At 53.4% G+C, this 22,035-nt stretch overlaps 2 protein-coding genes across 3 annotated transcripts; one reads left to right on the top strand and one right to left on the bottom strand.

Moving 5' to 3' along the window:
• Positions 1 to 276: 276 nt before the first annotated feature.
• On the top strand, positions 277 to 7,207 carry LOC119103219 (ankyrin-3-like; the record flags this gene model as incomplete). Its single annotated transcript, XM_037226661.1, is given in 14 exon segments — positions 277 to 437; positions 1,631 to 1,829; positions 2,574 to 2,704; positions 3,036 to 3,183; positions 3,356 to 3,489; positions 4,079 to 4,255; positions 4,685 to 4,736; positions 4,738 to 4,761; positions 4,763 to 4,810; positions 4,813 to 4,920; positions 4,922 to 4,966; positions 4,968 to 5,087; positions 5,089 to 5,479; positions 7,191 to 7,207. Coding segments are annotated over 14 exon segments (1,755 nt in total), but the record flags the coding sequence as incomplete, so codon positions are not given.
• A 24-nt stretch (positions 7,208 to 7,231) lies between these two features.
• LOC119103957 (trafficking protein particle complex subunit 5) lies at positions 7,232 to 15,848 on the bottom strand. 2 transcript variants are annotated; one of them, XM_037227670.1, is made up of 5 exons: positions 15,754 to 15,848; positions 13,599 to 13,806; positions 12,972 to 13,098; positions 12,280 to 12,462; positions 7,232 to 7,777 (listed from the first exon to the last, which is right to left on the bottom strand). In XM_037227670.1, the coding sequence occupies exons 2-5, from the start codon at positions 13,748 to 13,750 to the stop codon at positions 7,679 to 7,681; spliced, it is 561 nt and encodes a 186-aa protein (XP_037083565.1). In that variant the 5' UTR covers positions 13,751 to 13,806; positions 15,754 to 15,848; the 3' UTR covers positions 7,232 to 7,678. The 2 variants fall into 2 exon arrangements, with proteins under 2 accessions (XP_037083565.1, XP_037083564.1); XM_037227669.1 differs by lacking the exon at positions 15,754 to 15,848 and adding an exon at positions 15,143 to 15,342.
• Between the last annotated feature and the right edge of the window lie 6,187 nt (positions 15,849 to 22,035).

Here is a 22,035-nt window from a genome sequence, read left to right as displayed (position 1 = left end):
GCCCTGGGCTCGTCTTGGCATCCTGTTAAGTTGGATTGGTTTCTGGTCTTTGTTTCGCTGCCATTGGGGGGGGGGGGGGGGGGGGGGGGGGGGGGGGGGGTGGGGGGGGGGGGGGGGCCACGTTGTTGATGTGGTCTTCAGATGAGCGAAATGTGGTTGTTTTGCTTTTGGTTTGGGACTTGACAGCCGTGACATCGTGAATGGCAGAAGCCCTCACACATCGTCCTGCTTTTGCTACTTCTTGTTCACTCACATGCTGCCACGTGCATGCGGCAGGGAGAGAACATCCTGCAAGTGCACAACGAGGAGGGGTATAACCTGCTCCAGAAGTGTGTGGGCATCAACAACCTGGACATGGTGCGGTGGATCTTGTCACGGAACCTGGACGTCAACAGGGGCGTGTGCTCGCTGCCTCTGCACATCGCCTGTCTGAAGGGGTCAGTGGCGCTCACTGGCCTGGTGCGGGCGCGAGCCGAGCTCTGGTGCTGCCTCCGCTCCCCCTCCCTGCTGTCCCCCGGCTACCCCCTCCTGCCAGCCATCTGGGAGGCGTCGGTCGAGCTGGTCCTCGGATGGAGTCCACCGTGTCTGTGAGCCTGAGAAAGCTGACCTTCAGACTGAGTCTTACGTGTCGGTCGGCGAGAGGACCCAGAGCAGGACACGAGTAGCCGATAGTCCGGTGTCATCTGGTCTGACCTGAGTCTGATGATGGTCAGTGGTGTCTGGAACACAGTCTGATGTTATCTGGTCGGACCTGAGTCTGATGATGGTCAGTGGTGTCTGGAACGCAGTCTGGTGTTATCTGGTCGGACCTGAGTCTGATGATGGTCAGTGGTGTCTGGAACGCAGTCTGGTGTTATCTGGTCGGACCTGAGTCTGATGATGGCCAGTGGTGTCTGGAACGCAGTCTGATGTCATCTGATCAGACCTGAGTCTGATGATGGTCAGCGGTGTCTGGAACACAGTCTAGTGTTATCTGGTCGGACCTGAGTCTGATGATGGCCAGTGGTGTCTGGAACACAGTCTGGTGTTATCTGATCGGACCTGAGTCTGATGATGGCCAGTGGTGTCTGGAACGCAGTCTGGTGTTATCTGGTCGGACCTGAGTCTGATGATGGCCAGTGGTGTCTGGAACGCAGTCTGGTGTTACCTGATCAGACCTGAGTCTGATGATGGTCAGTGGTGTCTGGAACACAGTCTGGTGTTATCTGGTCGGACCTGAGTCTGATGATGGTCAGTGGTGTCTGGAACGCTCCGATCGCATGGTCATGGAACGTCCAGATCCTATATACTTGCTGCGTGTCGTAGCGATATGAGATATCCCTATCGCTTTTGCACTTGTTTAGTTGTGCTATGGAATGTTGGGCCTATAATGTATTTTTTTGAAGATTACATATGTTATGAGGGATTCTTAGCCAGCCTGTGAGCTTGTGCCTTTGACACAGCGCTGAAACGTTATTTCGGTGCGTGCGCGTGAATTTAAATCGTGGACATCGTCGACGGTGTGGTAAAGTGTTTAAATAGCTCGCCTGCTCTGGGGATGTCTTGTTGTCTGTGGCCCCACGGTGTCCACGCCAATGCCCCCACACCGTTAGCGCGGCGACTAATCTTTCGTGGCTGCCCGCTCCTGCAGGTACGAAGACTGCGTGGAGATGCTGCTGAAGCACGGCGCCCGCATCGACGTGGAGGCGCGCATGTGCTGGCCGGGCCCGCACAACCAGAACTGCGAGCAGCGCGGCAAGTACAGCAGCCCGTTCGAGTCGGGTAGCGCCGACCAGCGCAGCAGCGACCGCCTCCAATCGGCCGTCTACTACGCTATCGACGGCGACCAGGTGAGGAGCCCGGGACTGACGACAGGGAGGGGCGAGGGGCCCAGGACTGACGACAGGGAGGGGCGAGGAGCCCGGGACTGACGACAGGGAGGGGTGAGGAGCCCGGGACTGACGACAGGGAGGGGTGAGGAGCCCGGGACTGACGACAGGGAGGGGCGAGGAGCCCGGGACTGACGACAGAGAGGGGTGAGGAGCCCGGGACTGACGACAGGGAGGGGTGAGGAGCCCGGGACTGACGACAGGGAGGGGTGAGGAGCCCGGGACTGACGACAGGGAGGGGTGAGGAGCCCGGGACTGACGACAGGGAGGGGCGAGGAGCCCGGGACTGACGACAGGGAGGGGCGAGGGGCCCGGGACTGACGACAGGGAGGGGCGGGGAGCCCGGGACTGACGACAGGGAGAGGTGGGGGGCCCGGGGCTGATGACAGGGAGAGGTGAGGGGCCGGCGGCTGACGACAGGGAGGGGTGAGGGGCCCGTGGCTGACGACAGAGACTGGGGGTGACAGCGCAGACAGAGCGACAGGACGACAGCGGTGCTGTGTAGGCAGGGACGAGACTGGCTAGTGCTGCTGTACATTAACAGGCTATCTGCATCATGCGCCACAAAGGGAGGGCCTTTGTTGGTGCTCGTTTGGTCTCGGTTTTGTATTCTATGCCATTTGTGATGGCTCGGGTGGATAGTTTGGATTATTGACTTGTGGGGAGAGGTGGGGCTGTCGTGTGATCTGCGCGTGACGTCGCCAGGTGGAGATTCTGGAGCTGCTGACCCAACAGGGGGAAGACCACTGGCTGCCGTGGCAACAGAAGCGGCCGCTGCTGCACATCGCCTGTGAGCGGGGCGCCTGGAACTGCGTCCAGTACCTGGTCTCCGAGAGGTACGTGCTCTGGCTGACCACTGGCCAGGCGGGGACGGAGCAACCGAGTGACGTCTTAAATTAGGCTTCTTGAGGCTGCCAGTGAGTTCTTTTAATTGCTCGGTCCGTTTTATGCAAATGTGCCGACAGATGGTGATCTTGTTTGCGTAGGCCTCCCAAATTTGAATGGCTGGGGTAATTCGGCTGATGCAAACCAATTGAGCAGGTGTGCTGCTCTCATCGCCGACCTTTCCTATCGACAGGTGTATAGCTGGGGTGCTTCAGTCAGGCCTTGTATCACCCACTCCCAAGGTTACTCTGGCGCCAGTGGCAATCCGTCTTCCGTCTGCAGGTCGGACGAGATAAACCAGTGCTACGATGAATACTACCCGATCCACCAGGCAGCGTTGCACCACGTCCAGTTCCTGGAGCGACTCATAGCGTGCGGTGCCGACACTTTGGTTCGCACGTCCACCCAACAGATGACGCTACTGCACGTGGTCAGTATTCTTTCTATCTAGTTTTGGTGCAACCGCGCGCATGTGCGCCCAACGAAACGCGGTTTCTGTTCTGTGTCACCTTCCTTGGGCGGTGACTCGGCTGCCTGCGGCTGTTTGGAGGGAGGAGTCGGGTGCCGCGTCGCCGGCCTCACCAGCCGTCTTCGGTCGGCAGGTGTTCCTGCTTGGCAAGAAGACCGTCAGCGACACGCTGTGCACGGCCAAGCTGCTGCTGGACCACGGGCTGCGCGAGCTGATCAATGAGCCCGACTCGCTGGGCAACACGCCGCTGCACGCGCTGATCGTCAGGTCAGCGGCTGGGGGTCGGAGCGGCGCCGGCCGCGGCCGCGTGTCGGCCCCGCTCACGCTCCAGCCCCGCCTGTGTCGGCTCCCCATCTGGGTGGCGGCGCTGGCAAGTGTTGGCGCCGCGTGTACTTGCTGTGTGCTGTGAACATTGGGTAAAACACCGCTGCACGTCAGGGATGAATATCCTGCAGAAACGAGTGTGCTAGCTCGTAATCTTTGCCTGTATGGAGGCGTGGTCATTATCATGTTTGATGTCGAGTACTGCCGACAAGGTACGTCATCGCTTGCAGTGCTCCTAGCGTTTGCGCTCTCTGGGTCGTCACAAGTGTGCACCCTTAAAGTGTGTGCTAGCATGGTTAAGACAAAAATAGCACCCCCAACCATGAATATGGTACTGGAAACGACATACTCGATGCTGTGTGAAGCTTCTCTTTTTACCTCTCAGCTATGTTTGCACTAAGTTGATGTCTCGTCTTGCTGGCACCTATCGTGGCGTATTTGCGGGCGGCGGGTGGTGGGCCGGCCCATTGGTCAGCCGTGGGACCCATGTATCGGCCGCGCGGCTGAACGCGCGCGTGGCGGCCGGGCGCAGGTACGCGCTGGAGGAGGCGCGGTACGGCTACGACCACGAGCCGCCGCCCTGGACCAAGTGGGACACGCTGCACCTGGTGCGCTACCTGCTGCAGAACGGTGCGGCGCCCAGCATCAACCAGCAGGGCAACAGCGCGCTGGCCTGCGTGCTGCGCCACGTTCGCGACTGGGAGTTCAGGTCTGTCGACGGGCGGCGGCGCTGGCGGACTCGGCTGGCCGGGCGGTTGGAAGCTGAGGGTGATGTGGTGTGAAGGACTGATGACTGTTCAGGTGCCAGAAAACGGTGGAGAGAATGTGGACAGTGCTTTGGCTGTAGAAGCTCGGTACTAGTGGAACCCTTTTGAAGGTGTTGTGTTTGCCGTGCGCCGTTGGCGTACACCCCGTTACCATGCGATGGGCCAACCCGTGACAATATGGGTGGGTATTTGTATTGGGCCCTGTTTCTTTCAAACGTGCACATGAAGCCCCACGCTGATGCCCCACATATTGACATGCGTGTGTGCGGTTGGCGATGTTCGATCGGGCGGGTGTTGGGTGTGGCCTGTGCCGCCTCTTCACGTGCCGCTGTCGCGGTTGTGCTGACCGGCGCCCCTGTCAACACCGGCAGGTACGAGCTGCTGGACATGCTGCTGCAGAACAGCGGCAACCCCAACGTGGTGGGGGCGCTACGGCTCGGTGCCGCTGAATGGTGTGTCTGGTGCCGCTGATCAACAAGGACCCGCTACAACCACTTCAACCACAACCATGAAGATCTTCTACCTGAACTGCGTGCGCATCCTGTGCAAGCACGGCGCCGAAGTCAACTGCTCGTCGCGCAGCAACCTGACGCCGCTGCACGTGCTTCATGTTCACCGCCTCGGAGAACATCGCCCTGAGCCGTGAGGCCGAGAAAGGCGCAGGCGTTCGACTTCATCCGCCAGCTGCTGGTCATCCTGTTGCAGCACGGGCTGGACCCGAACGTGCGCTTCAGCCAGCGCTCGCACCACATCCTGCTGTCGGTGATCGACATGGGTGTCGTCGGCACGCAGCGCGGCCGACCTGGGCCATGTGCGCGACCTGACGCTGACGCTGCTCCAGCACGGCGCCGACCCCAACGTCAGCATCAGCACCAGCAACGAGCCCAAGATCTGCCACTCGCAGTCGTCGGTGTTCCTGAAGAAGTCGTCACACCAGGTGCTCTACTTCTACATCCAGCGGCTGATCCGGCGAGAGGAGTTGCTGCTCGATCCGGAGCGCCGCTTCGAGCGGATCATCCGGCTCTACTACCTATGCATGGACCACAGTGTGTTGTACTCGTGTCTGCGGCTGCTGCACACGCAGGCCACGCTGGCGCCCATTAAGTGGCAGCTGGCCAGCGCTCTGCGCGCGCTGCAGACCAACCCGCGGACTCTGAAGCAGATCGGCCGGCGTCCTCGATTCTACGGCTGCGCTGCGGCGCCCGGCCCCGGTCCCAGCGTCAACAAAAACTGCGCTGCCCTCCGCAGATCAAGGAGTACATCCTCACTTCCGAGTCCTAGTGGCCGGCGGCGGTGTGCTCCGATCTTTCCGGCGGCGGCCGGCGGCGTGCCCGGCGGGCCGGCGCGAGCCGGACATGTGCCCGTTGCCCTGTTGCCCCCTCCGTGCCCCGGGGGGCAGGCGCAGCGGCCAACAGGCACCGGCCGGCAAGACAAACCCCGCAGCTGAGGCGGCGCGGGGAACGAGCACTGCGTTGTCGGCGCATGGGCGGGGCGGTTGCCGGTTGTTAACCCTTACGAGCTGTGTGCGGTTGTGGTAGGCGTCGCCGCAGTGGTTGGGAGAGAGAGAGAGAAGAGAGAGAGAGAGAGAGAGAGAGAGAGAGAGAGAGAGAGAGAGAGAGAGAGAGAGAGAGAGAGAAGAGAGAGCGAGAAGAGAGAGAGAGAGAGAGAGAGAGAAGAGAGAGAGAGAGAGAGAGAGAGAGAGAGAGAGAGAGAGAGAGAGAGAGAGAGAGAGAGAGAGAGAGAGAGAGAGAGAGAGAGAGAGAGAGAGAGGAGAGAGAGAGAGAGAGAGAGAGAGAGAGAGAGAGAGAGAGAGAGAGAGAGAGAGAGAGGAGAGGAGAGAGAGAGAGAGAGAGAGAGAGAGAGAGAGCGGGGTCGCGCGCGTGCGCCAGTGTGATGGGCGTGGTTGCCTTTCTCCGGCAGGTCTCTCCCGGCCGCCGCCAGAGGGCGGGCGGCCGCTCCCCGGTCCCGAGCGGCGCTCGGCCGCGCGCCGGCACCGCCCCGGGGCGGGGGAGTCGGGAGCGGACCGTGCGGTGGAGCGAAGGGATTTTCAACTAATCAGTATTTGATTAAGAGGCTTGTATTGAGCTTTGTTGCTCAGTCGGCTGGGCGTTGCCAGCCGGCGGTCGCCGCTCAGTCCTGACTGCCATCTCGCGGGTACTGAGCCGGGGTCGTCGGCGGGTGAGGCTTGCGTCCCGTGCTCCAGACGGTTGTGTTGAGCTTAATAGCCCGGCTTGTCGACAGCTTACCTGAGTTTATCAAATGTACCTGGATTGTGTGTTTAACGTTCCTCCGTTGTAATTTTGGTAGTTTTGTAGGATAGAATTAAAACATATGAGTCGCCCCGGGCCCCGCCCGGGGGCGCTGAAGGCGAGTTCACTACTCTGCCCTGTTCTTTCAGTTGTACTGACGGCTGGTGAGTGTGCGTGGCTGTGTGTGTGTGTGTGCGTGTGTGTGTGGTTCTCATGTGGGTCACTTCTCGCGAGTGTATGGCATCGGTAAGCTTAAGCTTTGATGAGGATATTATTGTTGAGTCTGCTCGCGGCCTGGCCGCGGCGGGCCGCGACAGTCTGGGTGTTCCCGTTGTTACGTAATCTCACGCGGGCGGGCGGGCGGTGAAGCCGCCTCAGTCAGAGGCAGCTCCCGAGGGCAGCTTCGCGGGCCGCGCCCGCTCCGGCCGTGCACGTGTGGCCGTCTGGTCAAACTTAATATTATGATTTGTTAAATATACCCGGCTGAGGCGCCTGTGTCTGGCGGCGGGGATCGCGGCCGCGGCTCTGGCGATGTTGGCACGATCGCATCACTTGACTTGTGCACATTGAGAGCGGCACGTTGATGTAGCTGGCGCTTCGACGGCTCGCGTGTCACTGTCCTCGACAGCCGCGACTGTCCACTAGCACAGCGAACGTACAACAACCAGCACCGTACATTCGTGTATTAACCAAGGCACCGGTCCATATATTATACAAAAAACAAAACAATGCGAGTAGCACGCGCGACCATGGAATTGAAGTCATTCGACCCATACGATCGCGCAGTATTTTACAACTAGCTCTGCGCTGCGCTTTGACAGCGACCAGTGCCGTGGCCATCTGCACCAGCGGTTTGGCCCGAGACGGCCGGACACGGCAGATCAGCCCCTGGAGCTGCCGCCCGACAGCGCGGCGAGCTGTTCTCGGCCTCTTGTAACGCCAGCGGCCGCGCCGGGCGGCGGGCCTCGCTCCGACGGCGACCGTGTCCAGCAGCGGCGCGCGTGGCCGCGACCGAAGTTCGCCGCGAGTCGCGACCCGGCCCGCGGCTCCGCACCCTGCTGGGGGCAGTCCGGGTCCGTCTCGTGCTGTCCCGGTGTGGCCCGGGCTCGTGAGCACCTACCGGCCGTCCACCTGCGCGTCCCGGGTCAGCACCGAGCTCTCGAAGCGCACCATGAACGTCGTGCCCTTGTGCCAGTGGGCCGTCACCTTGGCCCGCTGGAACGGCGGGGCGGGACAAGCTGGTCAGAGGACGCGCTCCGACCACCGGCCTCAACATGCGGGCATTGTTAACCGGCCGGAGGAGGATGATTTATGCAAGGTCATCAGACCTGGTTTACATGATGGCAGAGGCCTGATGGAAACTGATTTACGCGACACAGCACCGATGGACACAGGAACACTGCTGACTGATCACGTATGTAATACGCCGCGTGTCATCCACACGGGTGCCGATTAACATTCTGTTGGGTGGGCCACTGCCCGCCGCCCCCCCCCCCCCCCCTCCCAATGTCCAATCTGACGTCTCATCCCCAACTTTTGCCCCAACCACCAACTTTATGAAGCACATGTAAGAAATGAGCAAAAGAATCTCGAAATTATATCAAAATTAAGGAAGACTGTAAAAGGTACAGGAACCAAAGGGAGTGGAAACTCATATAATGCCCCGTTTCGTGCATTTGACTGTCGGCCACACTTTTCAAGCTCCGCGGTTGTACCGCGTTTACTTGCGCTTCTCCCTGTTTTCCTGCATGCTGGATATTTTTAACTACACGATTTATACTTATTGTTGACCATGGTCAAGTTTTGTGCTATTGTGGGGGTGTTTTGAAATTATTCAGCGCTGGTTCAGGCTGTACGGACCAGAGCAAGTTGCGTATTTTGCTACAACGTCTCATGAGAAAATGAAAAAGTAGTTGAGTATTTGCACCCAAACAACGTGGCCGTCATAAGTCGCCTATATTCGGAGGAACCCTTGAAATGCGTCGACCTTCACTTCAACATGAATATTCGATGAAGCGGTTACAAAAACCTGCCGATCAACACCAGCTGACCAAACCGACAGCGGTATTCGTCCGACCATGACCACCAACACCAGCCGTGTCCAGCATGCCTAATGGGAGTGATGCGCCTGCATCCCGCCTCGCGGCATCAGCCGAGACTTCCATGGCAGACATTAGTCACGCAAATCGATTTACACCTCTTGCTCCCGAAGCCGTGCACGTCCAACAACGTCTGAACCCACATAACATCGACCCTACGTCGGTTGCTGACGTCTGGTTTCGACAATCGACGCCAAACAAAATCATAATGGTGTCCAACGACAACATCTTTCGCCCAGACCGGGTAAGCTAACGAATTAGACCACGCTGCATTTTCCTTTTTTGTTGGAGGGGGGGGGGGGGGAATCCAAATCTATAGCGTCGTTGAGAGGGAATTTGGCGAAATCCGGGAAGTGTCCAGTTTTTAGTGCACTTGGTGTGAAGTTTTCCCCGATCGGCCTCACCAATCCTATATTGCGAAAGTATACTCCAATGGTGCCGTCTTAACGACCGTGGCACGCGAAAGCTTCGTCACCAGATCATACCCCAGGTCAGGTCTAGGACATAGGGAAAATTTCGCAAGCAGAGGCAGGGCTGAGATCTGCGACTTACATTGGCCAGGACCCTTTAGTCAATCAGTGGCTCCTGTGTCGGTCAGGGGACCACAGTGCCTGACACGGATCCGGTATTGACAAAGAGCTCGAGTCAGGCCTGGGACAGTGTTAGAGGGGCCTGCAGAGAAGCCGAAGGGCCCCTCGGGACCACGATCCAGTGCCCGATTGGAAGGTACGAAGGCGGGGCTGGGCCATCAAATATCTCGGAGGTCCTCTCGCACCGATTAGGGACACCCTGGTCTCTATTTCGGCCGAATATCACCGACACTGAACAGTCGGCCCGCATCGGTCTGAGCCCTGATGGCCATTATTCAGCCATTATCGGGCAGGGACAAGGTCGGCATCTGCGATTCGAATAAGTAGGGAACACTGAAGCAATGAGGGTTCTTCGTTTGTCAGGGCCCACAAAGTCTGAAAAAGGGCTCAATGTTTGCAAGGGGCCTCGTGTCGGCCAGGGCAACATTTGCTAGACAGGGACAGGGACAAAAGCCAGAAATCCCCGAAAGCCAGAGGCCTCTTGCGTTGGTCGAGGCTCTCTAGCAATGAAAAAGGAAATGAGAGTTTATGTGAGCCCGCAATGTGACAAAGGAAAGCCCTTTGTCAGGCAGGGCCCCGGTACCGAAACGAAGGGCTCCCCATTCCATTTCAGCCAGATTATTGAACATCGGCGACGGTAAGGGACCTTTTGCATCAATGAGGGCCCTCCGTTCACCTGGGGACAAATGGTCCGGTCAGGGGGCCTCCAGCGTCAGGCAGGCAGCCGACGTATGATGTGTCCCTGTAGGGGCTTGCACATCGAAAGGGATCCCACCCCTGTGTCATCGGCACGGCAGCCGGCAGGCACCCCACGCTGTAACCGAATGAACCTGAAGCCCCTGACCGAGACATAGAATATGCCCCCTATCGGCCTGCCTACTAGATCTCCTGCTCCGAAAAGGTGCGGGGTTTCCTCAGTGTTTAATAGGGCGGATCACAGTGGGGTAAACAGTGAAATGGCCAAAAGAAACGAGGCGTCCATCCTTGCTCTGGATCAGCATGTGAAACAAATCACGTAAACAGTTTTGAGTCTACGCGTTCACAAACTCAGGAACAAAAACACCGATCGCCGCGGTTGCGGTTCTATGAGACCGAGCGGCGTTGAGCCCTGCAGCTAACACCGGGGCGTGGTGCCTGGCGCCCCAGTACAGTCATCGTGAAACAATGCTGCCAAAAGTTTTTTTAATCAAAACGTGTCGTTCAAAATTTGGACTGCAGCGTATATCTAACCTGTCGAATTTTGAGCATGTTCTCTAAAAAACAATAAACAGCGACAGTATCACGAAAATAGATATTCTGCCTTGCTTTGTCTAGTTTAACCATCGAATTCTAGTACAGGTGCGCAGTGCTGCAAATGCTAATTAGCTTCTATTACATTGCACGAGTAAAACATACTCCCGGAACACTTTATAAGCGTTCCAGTTTACATCCTAAAGGGTTTGAGGTATTTTTCCAGCAGCGTTGCCGTTTGTGTCCGCCCGCTGGCCATCGCCCAGCATGCGGTGCAGAACCGACACCGCGCGGTCTCCGGAGACTGCAACGCCCGACGCCAGGTTTTTGTTGAAAGACATGCGAGCGCGCAGGGCCAAAGCTTTGGTGCGTAATTCCTTCACTACTCAATTCTGGACGACCGTGATTATTCTGAGACCAAAATATCTTGGTGTGAATGCAAATTTACGACGCTGTCTCGATCTAAGATCTACGTTCACGATGTTCCTGTACAACCCAGAACAATTCCAGCACAGCCTCTGAGTGCTATCGGATTAGGAAGTCTACTGAAACGTTATCAAATCGATAGCACATGTGGTTTATTAAATGCAATGATTTAACGCCTACTTATTTCAGTTTCACGGCTTCAAAATAAAAATAGAGTTACATCCATCGGTGCCTCCTGCCTTTTAGGGACATGGCTCCCCTCCAGATCAAACGGCCATATCCGGTGAGTTTTATTATTGGATGGGGCCTTCCGCCATGGGGAAGGGGCTTGGTCAACCATGTGTACCAGCCCCCAAGTACCAAGACTCCGGCTACGCCCCTGCGTGGGTGAGCTCTTGAGCACCGACTGTACACACGTCAGTTTAATCTCATGGTAGCTGAAGAGCCAGCTCAACTCGCAACGCTGTTACGATCAACCTGCATTGCGCATGACACTGCTATGGCGGGTGTTTCATTTTCCCACGTTCGAAGTGAGAGGGGTGAAAGTCGCTTCCCCTTTAGAGGTACAACAGCTCGGAAGTGTCCTCCAGACGTGCAGCTGGCTCGTCATTTGTATTTATCGAAAATATCGGGAAAATGGATTATCAACAGGAGGGTATCTGCCTAAGTGTATTTGGGAAATACTGAAGATCACGTTCTTAAATTATGTTTTGAGTTAAACATTAGCAGCTATAAACATCAATTCGTTAACGTTAATCCTCACTAAAATGCAATGTTTTATCGATGCAATTTTGGTGTGTCGAGAACCTTCATATAAATGGGTCATGGTAGCCACATATAATGCTGACACTATGCATATGTAATGGATAACCAGATCATAAGGCACGAAGCCCGAGAAGTGTTTGGACCTGTTCCTTCATGATGACTGCCACGAATCTGGCCCATCATTTTAAGGAATCGACACCCATGCATCGACGTGTATGACTTTTCATGAGCAAAGGCCACTTGATAAAACACGGCAGATTGATGAGGATGAGGATATCCAAACAGCGCATTGAGCACTTTCAAGTCGAAACATTTAATGCCATTGCATAGCGGATCGCTTTAAACAAAACAATCGTCACCTCACACGCGAAGCACTGAAAGCAAGGAATCCCTATCACCGCTGGCGCATAAATTAGGGCGAAGGGAAGGAGGCCTGCTTCCCTCCCTGAGGCTTCGCGTACCGCCCCTCCCCCGGGAGGCGACAATGACTTTAACGCTTTCAGGGGCCGTCCCCGTCCACCACGCCATTGGTTTGACTCCCTCCAGTATGACAGTTCCCCTGCCCTGCCAACGGGCTCGGACGACTCCGCTCCGTGCCGGCACTCACGAAGTTTGAGCCGCACAACACGGCCTCGATCATGCCAGCGACGAATGCGGCGCAGTTCAGGCTGCCCTTGTCCTTGGGCACCGAGATGAAGGTGCTGACCAGCGGCTCCTTCTCGATGATGTAGTACATGCGCTCGTCGTCATTGGCGTGCTCCAGCTTGTCCGCCTCCTTGCCGAACATGGTCTGCGGAGGGTGTGGGCACAGGGGCGTCACCGGTCGGGCCGGGCCACGGCGCCGACGGCGACGGCGGACGGTGTGGGCACGGGGACGTCACCGGTCGGGCCAGGCCACGGCGCCGACGGCGACGGCGCGCGGCGGAGGCACGTGCTGCCCAGTGTACCTTCGGCTGCGGGGTGGCGGCACGTCACAAGCTCAGGTGGTGGATCGGCGGCGCGGTGAATCGTACCGTTGCGAAGTGCCGTTGCGAAGCGATGATTTGTGGGGGAAAACATGGGAGTGCTGCAGCTGCACTGGTCGCTTTTGAAACGCTATAGACTACACAGTGAAGTGTGGGACCGAGGACTTTGTAGCGCCTATAGCTCTGTATCATCGACAGAACAGAACTGGCGCATAGGACGTGAAGTGTCGCCAGTTGTATCAAACCAACATCCGAAGGTTCTCAGATAAGATCTTCCATTAACAGAGGGCCACGGCCTGTCCAGAAAGATCGCAAGCGTTGTGCGGAGCCCTACCTTCCAGAAGGTGCCCTTAATAAATAGCAGTATGTTCAGTATCTTGGTCTCCCGCTTGAGATTCCGCTCTCGAACAACGATGAGGTCGAGCATCCGGATACCCACGTGATACCCCATCTCCGCCAGCCTGCGGAAACGCGCGTGTTTGTTACCGTCAAAGCAAAGCAACAGTGGCGTATCGGTGGTCCACACCAGAGCTCATAGAGAGCGTTCAACCGCCGCCTTGGAGGTGGCGTCGTGGCTATCTGAGCCGGAGTTCTTGCACCGTAACTCATAGGACAGGGCACGTATACGCTATAATTTTTTAAAGATGGGAAAAACAGATGATGAGAACGAGTTCTTTAAACATCAACCAAGACAGAACATGCATTATTTTCCGTGCATTCATGAAGAAATCTGGCTTTTGCTCATTAAATGTAAAGACACAGCTGACGAATAATACACTTTCCAGTTATAGCACACTTTGCAGCCATAGTACACTTTGCACGTCATTGGCATTTACCCCAATCCATGGAAGCAGACCCAATAATGTTGTCTGTTTACACATGAATGCATGCCTCAGCAAAAACATCAGCCATTGCATAGTTAACTCAGGGAGCTAGGCATACATATGGGTTGAGTGCTCACTTGTTCTGCAGCTCGGACACTGACTGCACCCGGTTGTGGGTGTAGTGGACGATCTCGGCGAAGAGCAGGGCGAACAGGCTGAGATTCACTTCACCCTTGCCTCTGCTCAGTGAACGGTCCAGGATGCACGCCTTAGGCTTGGAGGACATCATGGTGCTAGAAGCCGGGCAGCCTTCAGCAGCCGCTCACTGTGTGGTGCATGGGCTAACTGGAAACAATCAAAGGCATATATAAAAATTTGACAACTGATCTGCACCATGTCTAAGGAACATTATGCAGGGCATCAGCTTGTGCCACTGACCAAAAGCCTTGTACATCACACAAAGCATGCTGGCATATGCACAGCCTGCTGTACTGGGCATACTAACTTGCCATCTTTGTTCATATTCAGTTCATCAACAATGCCGTCCTACTCTTTATGTTAATATATTGCCCATCATACAGAAAACCGTCATCCATCAGCATTCTTGCCTACAGAGCTCAATGAACACACCAAGTGGGAGCTATGCTGAGATTATGCCACAAAGCAGGCGTTATGACCAGCGACACGATCGCCGAATCAAGCAGTCGCCTATCAGCTTTATTGGACCTGGCAGCATTAGGTGGCCAAACCAAACACCGCTCTGGAACAGCCACACCAGCTTCACTGGAGTCGACCACTGACAAGCAAAGACAAGGTTGACTACAAAATGCTGGCAACTGACAAGAACCAGAAAAACGTAAAAGCAGAAAGAAGTGGGAATTTCCTGGGGGGTGGATATCCACAATAAACCTTCTCATCACTTTGCTACAGGAAGTGTGGGAATTGATGATAGCATTTTGAATCCAGTGAAGTACAGCATAAACAAAATGACTGTTACCAAATGTTGCAAAAGGCTAAAAAAAGCCTCAACCAGTGTGTGGACCTAAGAGCAATCACTTCAAACAACTACTTGGAGCTCACTTCCTTTATTACCAAGGCCTGATGTCAACTATTTTGTCCAACAGCACTGAAGAGACACCCAGTGACAGACTATTGCATACAGTGGACAGCAGAAATCATATTGCATGCAAGGTGAGAAAGAAAAAGCTTTGGCATAAAGCCTTCTTCATTTAATGATAAACCAGCCTCCAGACCAAAGCACTGGTATATAGTGCAAGACATTCCAGTCCCCATCCTATGAAACAAAACTGTGTGGGCGTGATAGTCAACAGCCATCCCTTTCTAGTTGACATGACATCATCTCCCTACACTGTAATATACCTTGGGCTCTCTAGCTGCCAACAGGCCCTTTTGAACATACATCATTCCTCGATTTCACCTCATTTGGATGTGATGTTGAGTTTCATTGAGGAGGCATTCATGAGCTATTTCTGGACCCATCCCCCCAAACAGCAATGGTGCAAATTGGTTGGGAACAGATTAACCAGGCTGTCCTCATTCTGTGGCCATGCAACTGGCAGCCTGTCATTTAGAAAAACCGGCAATATTGGCCAGTTAGGCAATAATTCTATGCAGTCATTGTCATGTCACTAGTGCTAACAGTCAGTCATTGTACACATACCTTTTCAATTCTGTCTTTCAATTTTTCAACTCTATTTGGAGCCATTTACCAGCAGCAGCAAGAGCTTGTAACAAAACAGAATGTCAAGCACTTTATTTAAACTTCATAGGTCTAACAGCTGCCACAAGCCTATAATCATCCTTCTCATACTGACTTTGTCCAGATTTCCATCTTGGTCATACCTGGTTTAAATAATAAAGCAACAAATGTATAAACCCCAAAGGAAATGCATGCATTGGTCTGCACACACTCCTTTGGGCCATAAGCTGGATTCTGGCAACAGGACTGGAGTAAGGGAACTAAAAGAGCTGGTAAGCCCCCTCCTAAAAAGCATCACTGAACATTCTTTGGGAAACCTTGATTTTGATACATACAAAGTGCTTCACTAAAAACAGTGTGCATCTAAGTTATGCTACAAACAAAATGTGGGTGTGGCTTTAATAACCAAAAATTGTAACACACATGTAAACACATGTTCTCATCCTGGGCATGGCACACATACAGTTGGTTAGGATCAGGGTCAGCTCAAATCATGCTTATCTGCTTCCAAATATTCATGATTGTCCCCATAATCTGTGATTCCGATTACCAACAGAGGACTGATTACATACAAGCAGTCAGCAGGCACGCGCCAGAAGCTCTCCGAAAGATCCCAGCATACTATGAACATGGGATACTATGGGACTCTGCATCTGGCCTTCGGATCCAGGCACATGTCTCCTTAATATGTGTCTAATCATCAATCATGACGCCACTCATATTACCCTCTTTTGACAACTACTAAGCACACATCTTACAAAGTGGCTCAACACATCATCGAGAATATTTAGTACGAATTCTTGCTAAGCGGGGAAGAGTGTTTAGTACCGATTTTTGCCAACATCGGCGAGGTTTAGTGCGCCTAGACACTAGGAAATGAGGCTGTTGAGAGGTGGGCATTCTGAATTTGTTTTCGTTCGATGGGAGTGGATAACTTTCACGATTTTGGGATCCAATTCCCATTTGGATACGAGTTGGACGACGCAAGGTCCGTCGGTTGGTGGTATGTGGGGAGCATGGGGAAACGGTCAGGAAACGTGCCTGGATAAATTCTTGCACGTACTTTACACAAAAGCGTATGAACGTTTCAAAAAGTGGAGGGGGCCAAGCTCGGGGCGTTCTTCAGAAACTTTTTCTGGAAAATAAGCCCGACGACCGGGGGGGGGGGGGGGGAGGGTAAAGAAGGAGGTTATCTCTCTTTATTCAGATGTAATGACTACTATTCTAGATTTGCGTCTAGAGCTGTTTCTCATTGATGCACACTCTTGCCTTTACGACTCATATGTCATTCGGGAAATAAGGCTATCCAGCTTCCCAAGATTATTCGTTCATTTCAACGTCATCTTTCCTGGGGAGCCGAAATGCGACGAGCCGGTAGGCATTTCGGGTCAATGAGTAGGCATCCGTCTCCACAAGGTAGATGCCAGAATATGGCCTGAGCATACGCCTGTGAGAGTTTTGAACGTGAATCGATCGCTCACAGTACAGCTGATTTTGCATGCGCCTTCATTTTGCTGGCTGCTTTTCAAAAGATAAGATTTGTCCCGGCATTTTAGGTGGATACAATTCGGAAGCTTGAAACTGCCAAAGACCGTGTGACAAAAGCCTTAGAACTTGAGATCCTCTTTTGAAAGCCAAGCTACAGAATGAAGGCCATTCTGTCATATATTCATTGAGCTCTGCTCCCATCCGCCGTCGGTGGCCATTGTCCTGGCCCGGCTGTCTCCGAATGACTGACCGCGAACTGGCGGTATGGCTGCTTTGTTGCACATTTCTGGAGCAGCATTGCTACTAATCGGAATTTAAAAGATGTGCTGGACGCCTGCGTTAGCACCTTTTTCTGAATGATCTTTCCTTACACCACACCACCCCAGAAAAATGCTGCCGGGAAGCTGCCCATTTATCTACTTTATACTATATATGAATTGACCCAACGGACATTTAATTGCCCGTCATTCAACGAAGATGACTCGATCTGCTTTTGTGTGTAGGCAGGGGGCAGCCAGGGCCTTGCTAAGGGGAACAAAGGGTTGACTTAAGCCTCCTTTATGGTGACTTCCCCCCCCCTCCCCACAAAAAGATATCCCGGATATAGTTTACTTGTTAACGAGGAATACGGTTTTCTTTGTTTCATTGCAAATTTTTACGTTGTAACCAGAACAGAAACCAGAAGGTACCGTGAAATCAATTCAGTTTACATTTTTAACACGCGCCCGGATGGCCGGCCAGATACCGTTTGCTCGGGTGGGGAGTTAATTTGACCCCCCTGACCGCCCTGAGTTCTCGGGAACTAAGAGAGCTAAAAACACCAGATTCATAGTGGGTGTGGACCAGTATGTGAACTCACTTAGGTCAAAGTTTGAGGTTCCTAGGCTATGACTTTCTTGTCAAATAAGGCCAAACAGTCAAACTCCAGGCTGGTCTCTAACGTGCCTCAAAACCTAGATAACTGTTTCTAAGCAAAAGGTCTCATGTTCATCTAAGGTTAATGACCTTGGTTGACCCTTTAAATATAATGGTGACCAGCATCATACACGATTGCTTTGAGCTTGTCACTTGAATAAGCGACAAAGGTCACGCTAGGTGGTAAGTTTTAGAAAACAAAATGTTGACCTAGGTTATTTTAGGTCAATAGCCTATTCTGACCTCTGAGAAGTCCATGTAAGATATATAATGCGGTTCCTGCTATCAATAAATTCAAAATGAGCACCAGAAACTGTTCCACACAACAGCAAGCTCTAGAGTAATAAAACAGGTTGATTTTGACCTTGGTCTGACCTTTATACCTGACCTTCGGTCAACGTTATTTTCTCATTCAATATTTCTGTTTGCCTAAGAAAACATCTCGGAGATGTATGGTTTCGTGTAACACTTCCTTGTTGCATCAGATTGAACGATTTCCTAGAAGCTGACTTCGCTGAAACCATGGCCTGACTTTGACCTGCCATAGGTTAGCGACCCTGCAAGATAAATCTAAATTGTTGATACCAAATGATCCGCTATTCAATTTTCTACAACTATGCAAAACATGGCGGGGCTGTACCGCGCCTTTCGGAGACCATTCTGGAAAAGCCTACGGGGAGCGAGTCAATTTGACCCCCCACCCGAGCGTGTGGTTAGGTCAATAAACTGCAGAAATCAGGCGTTTAACGACTGCATTGAACAAATCACCGGTGTCCTTAATTTGCCATGGCTTAGTGAACTTTTTTTAAGCCGACGGAATTCAGAAGCTTTTTCCATAATGTTTTACTGCGCTCTACAAACATTGAGGACATGGCGAAAGTAGATCGTATATTGATATGTTTGATCGAAATTTGAGCGTAAAAATTTTGATTGTAGATCGAGTTACCTTTAAACACTTCAATTGGTTACTAAGAAAGCTAGGTAACATAATTCTCAGCATGCATACTCGCAAATCTTAGAGACAAAAACATCGGTGCCAGGTGTGGCAGTCTCCGTAGGCCGCGCAGCGTCGGCCCAACAACTAATGCTGAGCTGTGGCCAACGGGTGGACGCAAATGATGACGCTTCTGAAAGAAGTATCTTTGAACGCTTCATGACAGCAAATCTTACATTTAGAAGGCAGTCTGGGCGCATATTTCACGTGTGCGATTTTTAGACTGATGATAGGAACAGATTGACCCTTAAAGCACCGCGAAGTGGTGCTAGAATCTGGCGGTGGAACTGGAGGAGCATAAGAAGATTTGCTATTTTTCGTGTTTTTGTAACTATTCATCTGCCCAGAGAACAGATTAGCACAGCGCCCACCGTCTGGGGCACTTCCAGTGGCCGACGCCGTTCGGTTTTACGGAAGCTGCGACCCAGACCATCGCTGTCCTCGCTGTCGATGTTGCGGGTAGGTATGTTCAAACCTTTTGATGCACTTTTTCATTGATCCATTCTGAAAACTGAACGTTCTTACGCAAACATGGGATGGCCTTGCTGTTTTTTTTTAAATTCCTTTCCACCTACTCTATTCAACAATAATGAAACATCTACCCTACTCAACAATAACGAAGCCCCTTATTCCTTCCGGGCAAGGTATGCTTTGAGTAGAACACCAAGGACACATTAACGGTTCCGGTCAAGAGCTGAAGGGCGATTCCGTCCCATCGCAAAGCATCTTCTGGCTGTCATTCTAGCGACACAGGGCGGGATCTCCTGGTCGATTCGGAGGCCATTGACGGGATATATCATATCACATTGCACAGGCCTTCTGACCCGCGCAGTTGGTCCCGGATCAGCACAGGAACCCTCATTTACGCGACCACATCCGTGATCGCCAAATGTGGTCCAATAATTGTCAGACAGGCTCCAGTTCCATGCTTCTCTGTTTTCTTCAGATATATTGAGAAATCCCTGAACATACGTTGTAGATGAAATGGGGTCCTAAGCTTGCATTGACATGGCTAATCCACGTTCGTCTTAAATGTTCAAGATTCAGTCAAAACTGTTTACGGATAAAACACTGTGTAAAATGGTTTTGATCATACATGCTCACAGGTCATAGCAACAGCAGGCTGAACGCCCGGCGTTGCAGTCTCCATAGGCCGCGTGGCGTCGGCCTGCGGCTGTGACACCAAGCGATGGCCAATAAGCAAACGAAAAAGATGACGCATCTTGAGGAATATGGCTGGTGAACTAGGTAAATCGTCATGTATATTTAAGTGTGGTGCAAAAGTAAGCCAAACGCGGCCTTAATCTTAAAAGTGTGAGGGGGGCAGCTAACAATGCTGCCCCCCACTTTTCAAAGTGGGGGGCCATGGCCTCCTGCCCCCCCCCCCCTCCCCTCTGTTCCTACGCCCATGAATTTACAGGAGAGTGTTACCTACCGGCTGAGTATGATTTTGATGTATTTTGGACTACGGAGCCTTAGGAAAGATTGGTATCCTGGCATTGCGGAGAAAAGGATACTAGTCTCGAGATGTGGTTAGCATCAGAGTTGGTTGACTTAAATGTGTCGAGTCAGCTCCGGACTGGCTCACAGATTATGGAATCTGATTCAGCTCGTGACTCAGTTGTTCCATTTTTCATTTGACTTGGTTCAGACTGGCCCAGCCAGCATGTTCAACTGGGACCCATAAGGGTCCGAGATGGGCAGTCATATGGGGCCCATCAGTGCTGCCCACTTCGGTCCCATGTAGGCATGTCATGGGCAACCAACTGGGTCCCACATGGGCAGCCCACCTGGGACCCACACGAGGCCAAGCTGGGACCCGCATGGGGCACAACTGAGCTGCCCATTTAAGACCCATTGCGGTCCCGCGTGGGCATGTCATGGGCAGTCAACTAGGTCCCACATGGGCAGCCCATCTAGTGCCCACATGGGGCCAAACTGGAACCACATGGGGCCCACCTGGGCCGCCCATCTAGGACCCACGTAAGCATGGCCAACTGGTTCCCACATGGGCAGCCCACCTGGGGCACATGTGGGGCCTAACTGTGACCCACATGGAGCCCGCCTGGGCTATCCGGTTGGGACCCACATGGGCACGTTCAGCTAGGGGCCACATGAGTATGTCCAGCTGGGAGCCAGGTAACCGGCCCAGATGTGCCCATATTACTAGCCTTGATGGGACCTTTTTAACCACCCCAGATGGGCCCCAGTCGGGCTTCATCGACCCGCCCTTTCAAATTTCATGTGATTGATGGACCGCTGTAATTCCAGGCTGACTGCTTTCATGTCATCAATAATAAGCCAAGTCAAGGTTTGCTCCCCATGTATTTGACCGACATCACCTTGGCAGCAGTACCATTGCACAAAACATACACTTTTCTGTTATGCCCGATGCGATAATCACTTAACCATTCAACGGATGCGATTCGTTGCCGTTGCCGCCGTTGTCAGCGCGGTGTTTCCTGTCGTCGTTGCAGTCTCTCCGGCCGAAACCATGCTCCTGGTATCTATTCCGTTTTGTTGCGGGAGACACCGTAGCGCGGTGTGTTGCGCAGGATGGCCCCTGAAAATGGCCATATTCTGTAGACGGCCGCCACGTCGAAGACACCAAGGTTTCAGGTGCACTATGTTTCATGACCGCCCATCGCCAACACCGCGCCTCCACTCCTCGTGGACGCTGACAGGGAAACAACGAAACCTCGGAAATGGACAGACTAGACCTAGAACTAAACAGAGCGGAAACAGACAGAACAGAGACTAAAATTGGCGATACGAAATGAATACAAATATAGCATGAATTGACTAACACTAAATTAGACCTCACGATAATAGCAAACTAAGTGGCTCAACAAACGAGAAGCGAGCACTAAATCAAACTAGAAATGCAAACGGTACCGACTACACCCGACCCTGTTAACAAAAGGAAGACATCACTTTGCAATCTTCCGTCGCGGCGCACGATCAGGGAGCACGGCCGCAGAACACCGGCGCGGAGCTCGGCCGCAGAACACCGACGCACAGCTCGGCCGCAGAACACCGACGCAGAGCTCGGCCGCAGAACACCGACGCAGAGCTCGCCCGCAGAGCTCGTCCGCATACAACTCGGCCGAAGAGCTCGGCTGCGGAGCACAGCCACGGAGCTCGGCCACGGAGCTCGGCCGCGGAGCTCGGCCGCGGACAGCACAACCGCGGGCAGCACGGTCGCAGCGACGACCCATCTGCGAACGCTAGGCAAAACACACGACATACGCAGCACACGCAACCCACAGTGCGGTGTAAATTAACCCACATTGCACACAATCCTCGGGCCGCGTGCGATGTAGCTTTCACCTTCACTAGCTGGAATAATAAAGAACAGCTTCGGCTTGGGGCATTACTGGGGGACTGGGAAACAGAGCTCGTGAAATTAGTGAGCAACACTCCAATGACATGTCATGCCTATTTGCACTGTCCCGTT

The sequence above is a fragment of the Pollicipes pollicipes genome, unplaced genomic scaffold (genome assembly GCF_011947565.3).
Source record: "Pollicipes pollicipes isolate AB1234 unplaced genomic scaffold, Ppol_2.1 Scaffold_5724;HRSCAF=6776_pilon_pilon_pilon, whole genome shotgun sequence".
NCBI classification, from domain to species: Eukaryota; Metazoa; Arthropoda; class Thecostraca; order Pollicipedomorpha; family Pollicipedidae; genus Pollicipes; species Pollicipes pollicipes.
This window is presented reverse-complemented; position numbering and strand designations above follow the sequence as displayed.

Bases quoted from the DNA above. Each gene is read 5' to 3' on its own strand.
- LOC119103957 (XM_037227670.1), bottom strand. From the start codon at position 13,750: ATGATGTCCTCCAAGCCTAAGGCGTGCATCCTGGACCGTTCACTGAGC. The intron at 13,099-13,598 runs GTGAGCACTCAA...GCGTTTCCGCAG, and splicing joins GTGTCCGAGCTGCAGAACAA to GCTGGCGGAGATGGGGTATC. The intron at 12,463-12,971 runs GTAGGGCTCCGC...CACCCTCCGCAG, and splicing joins TTAAGGGCACCTTCTGGAAG to ACCATGTTCGGCAAGGAGGC.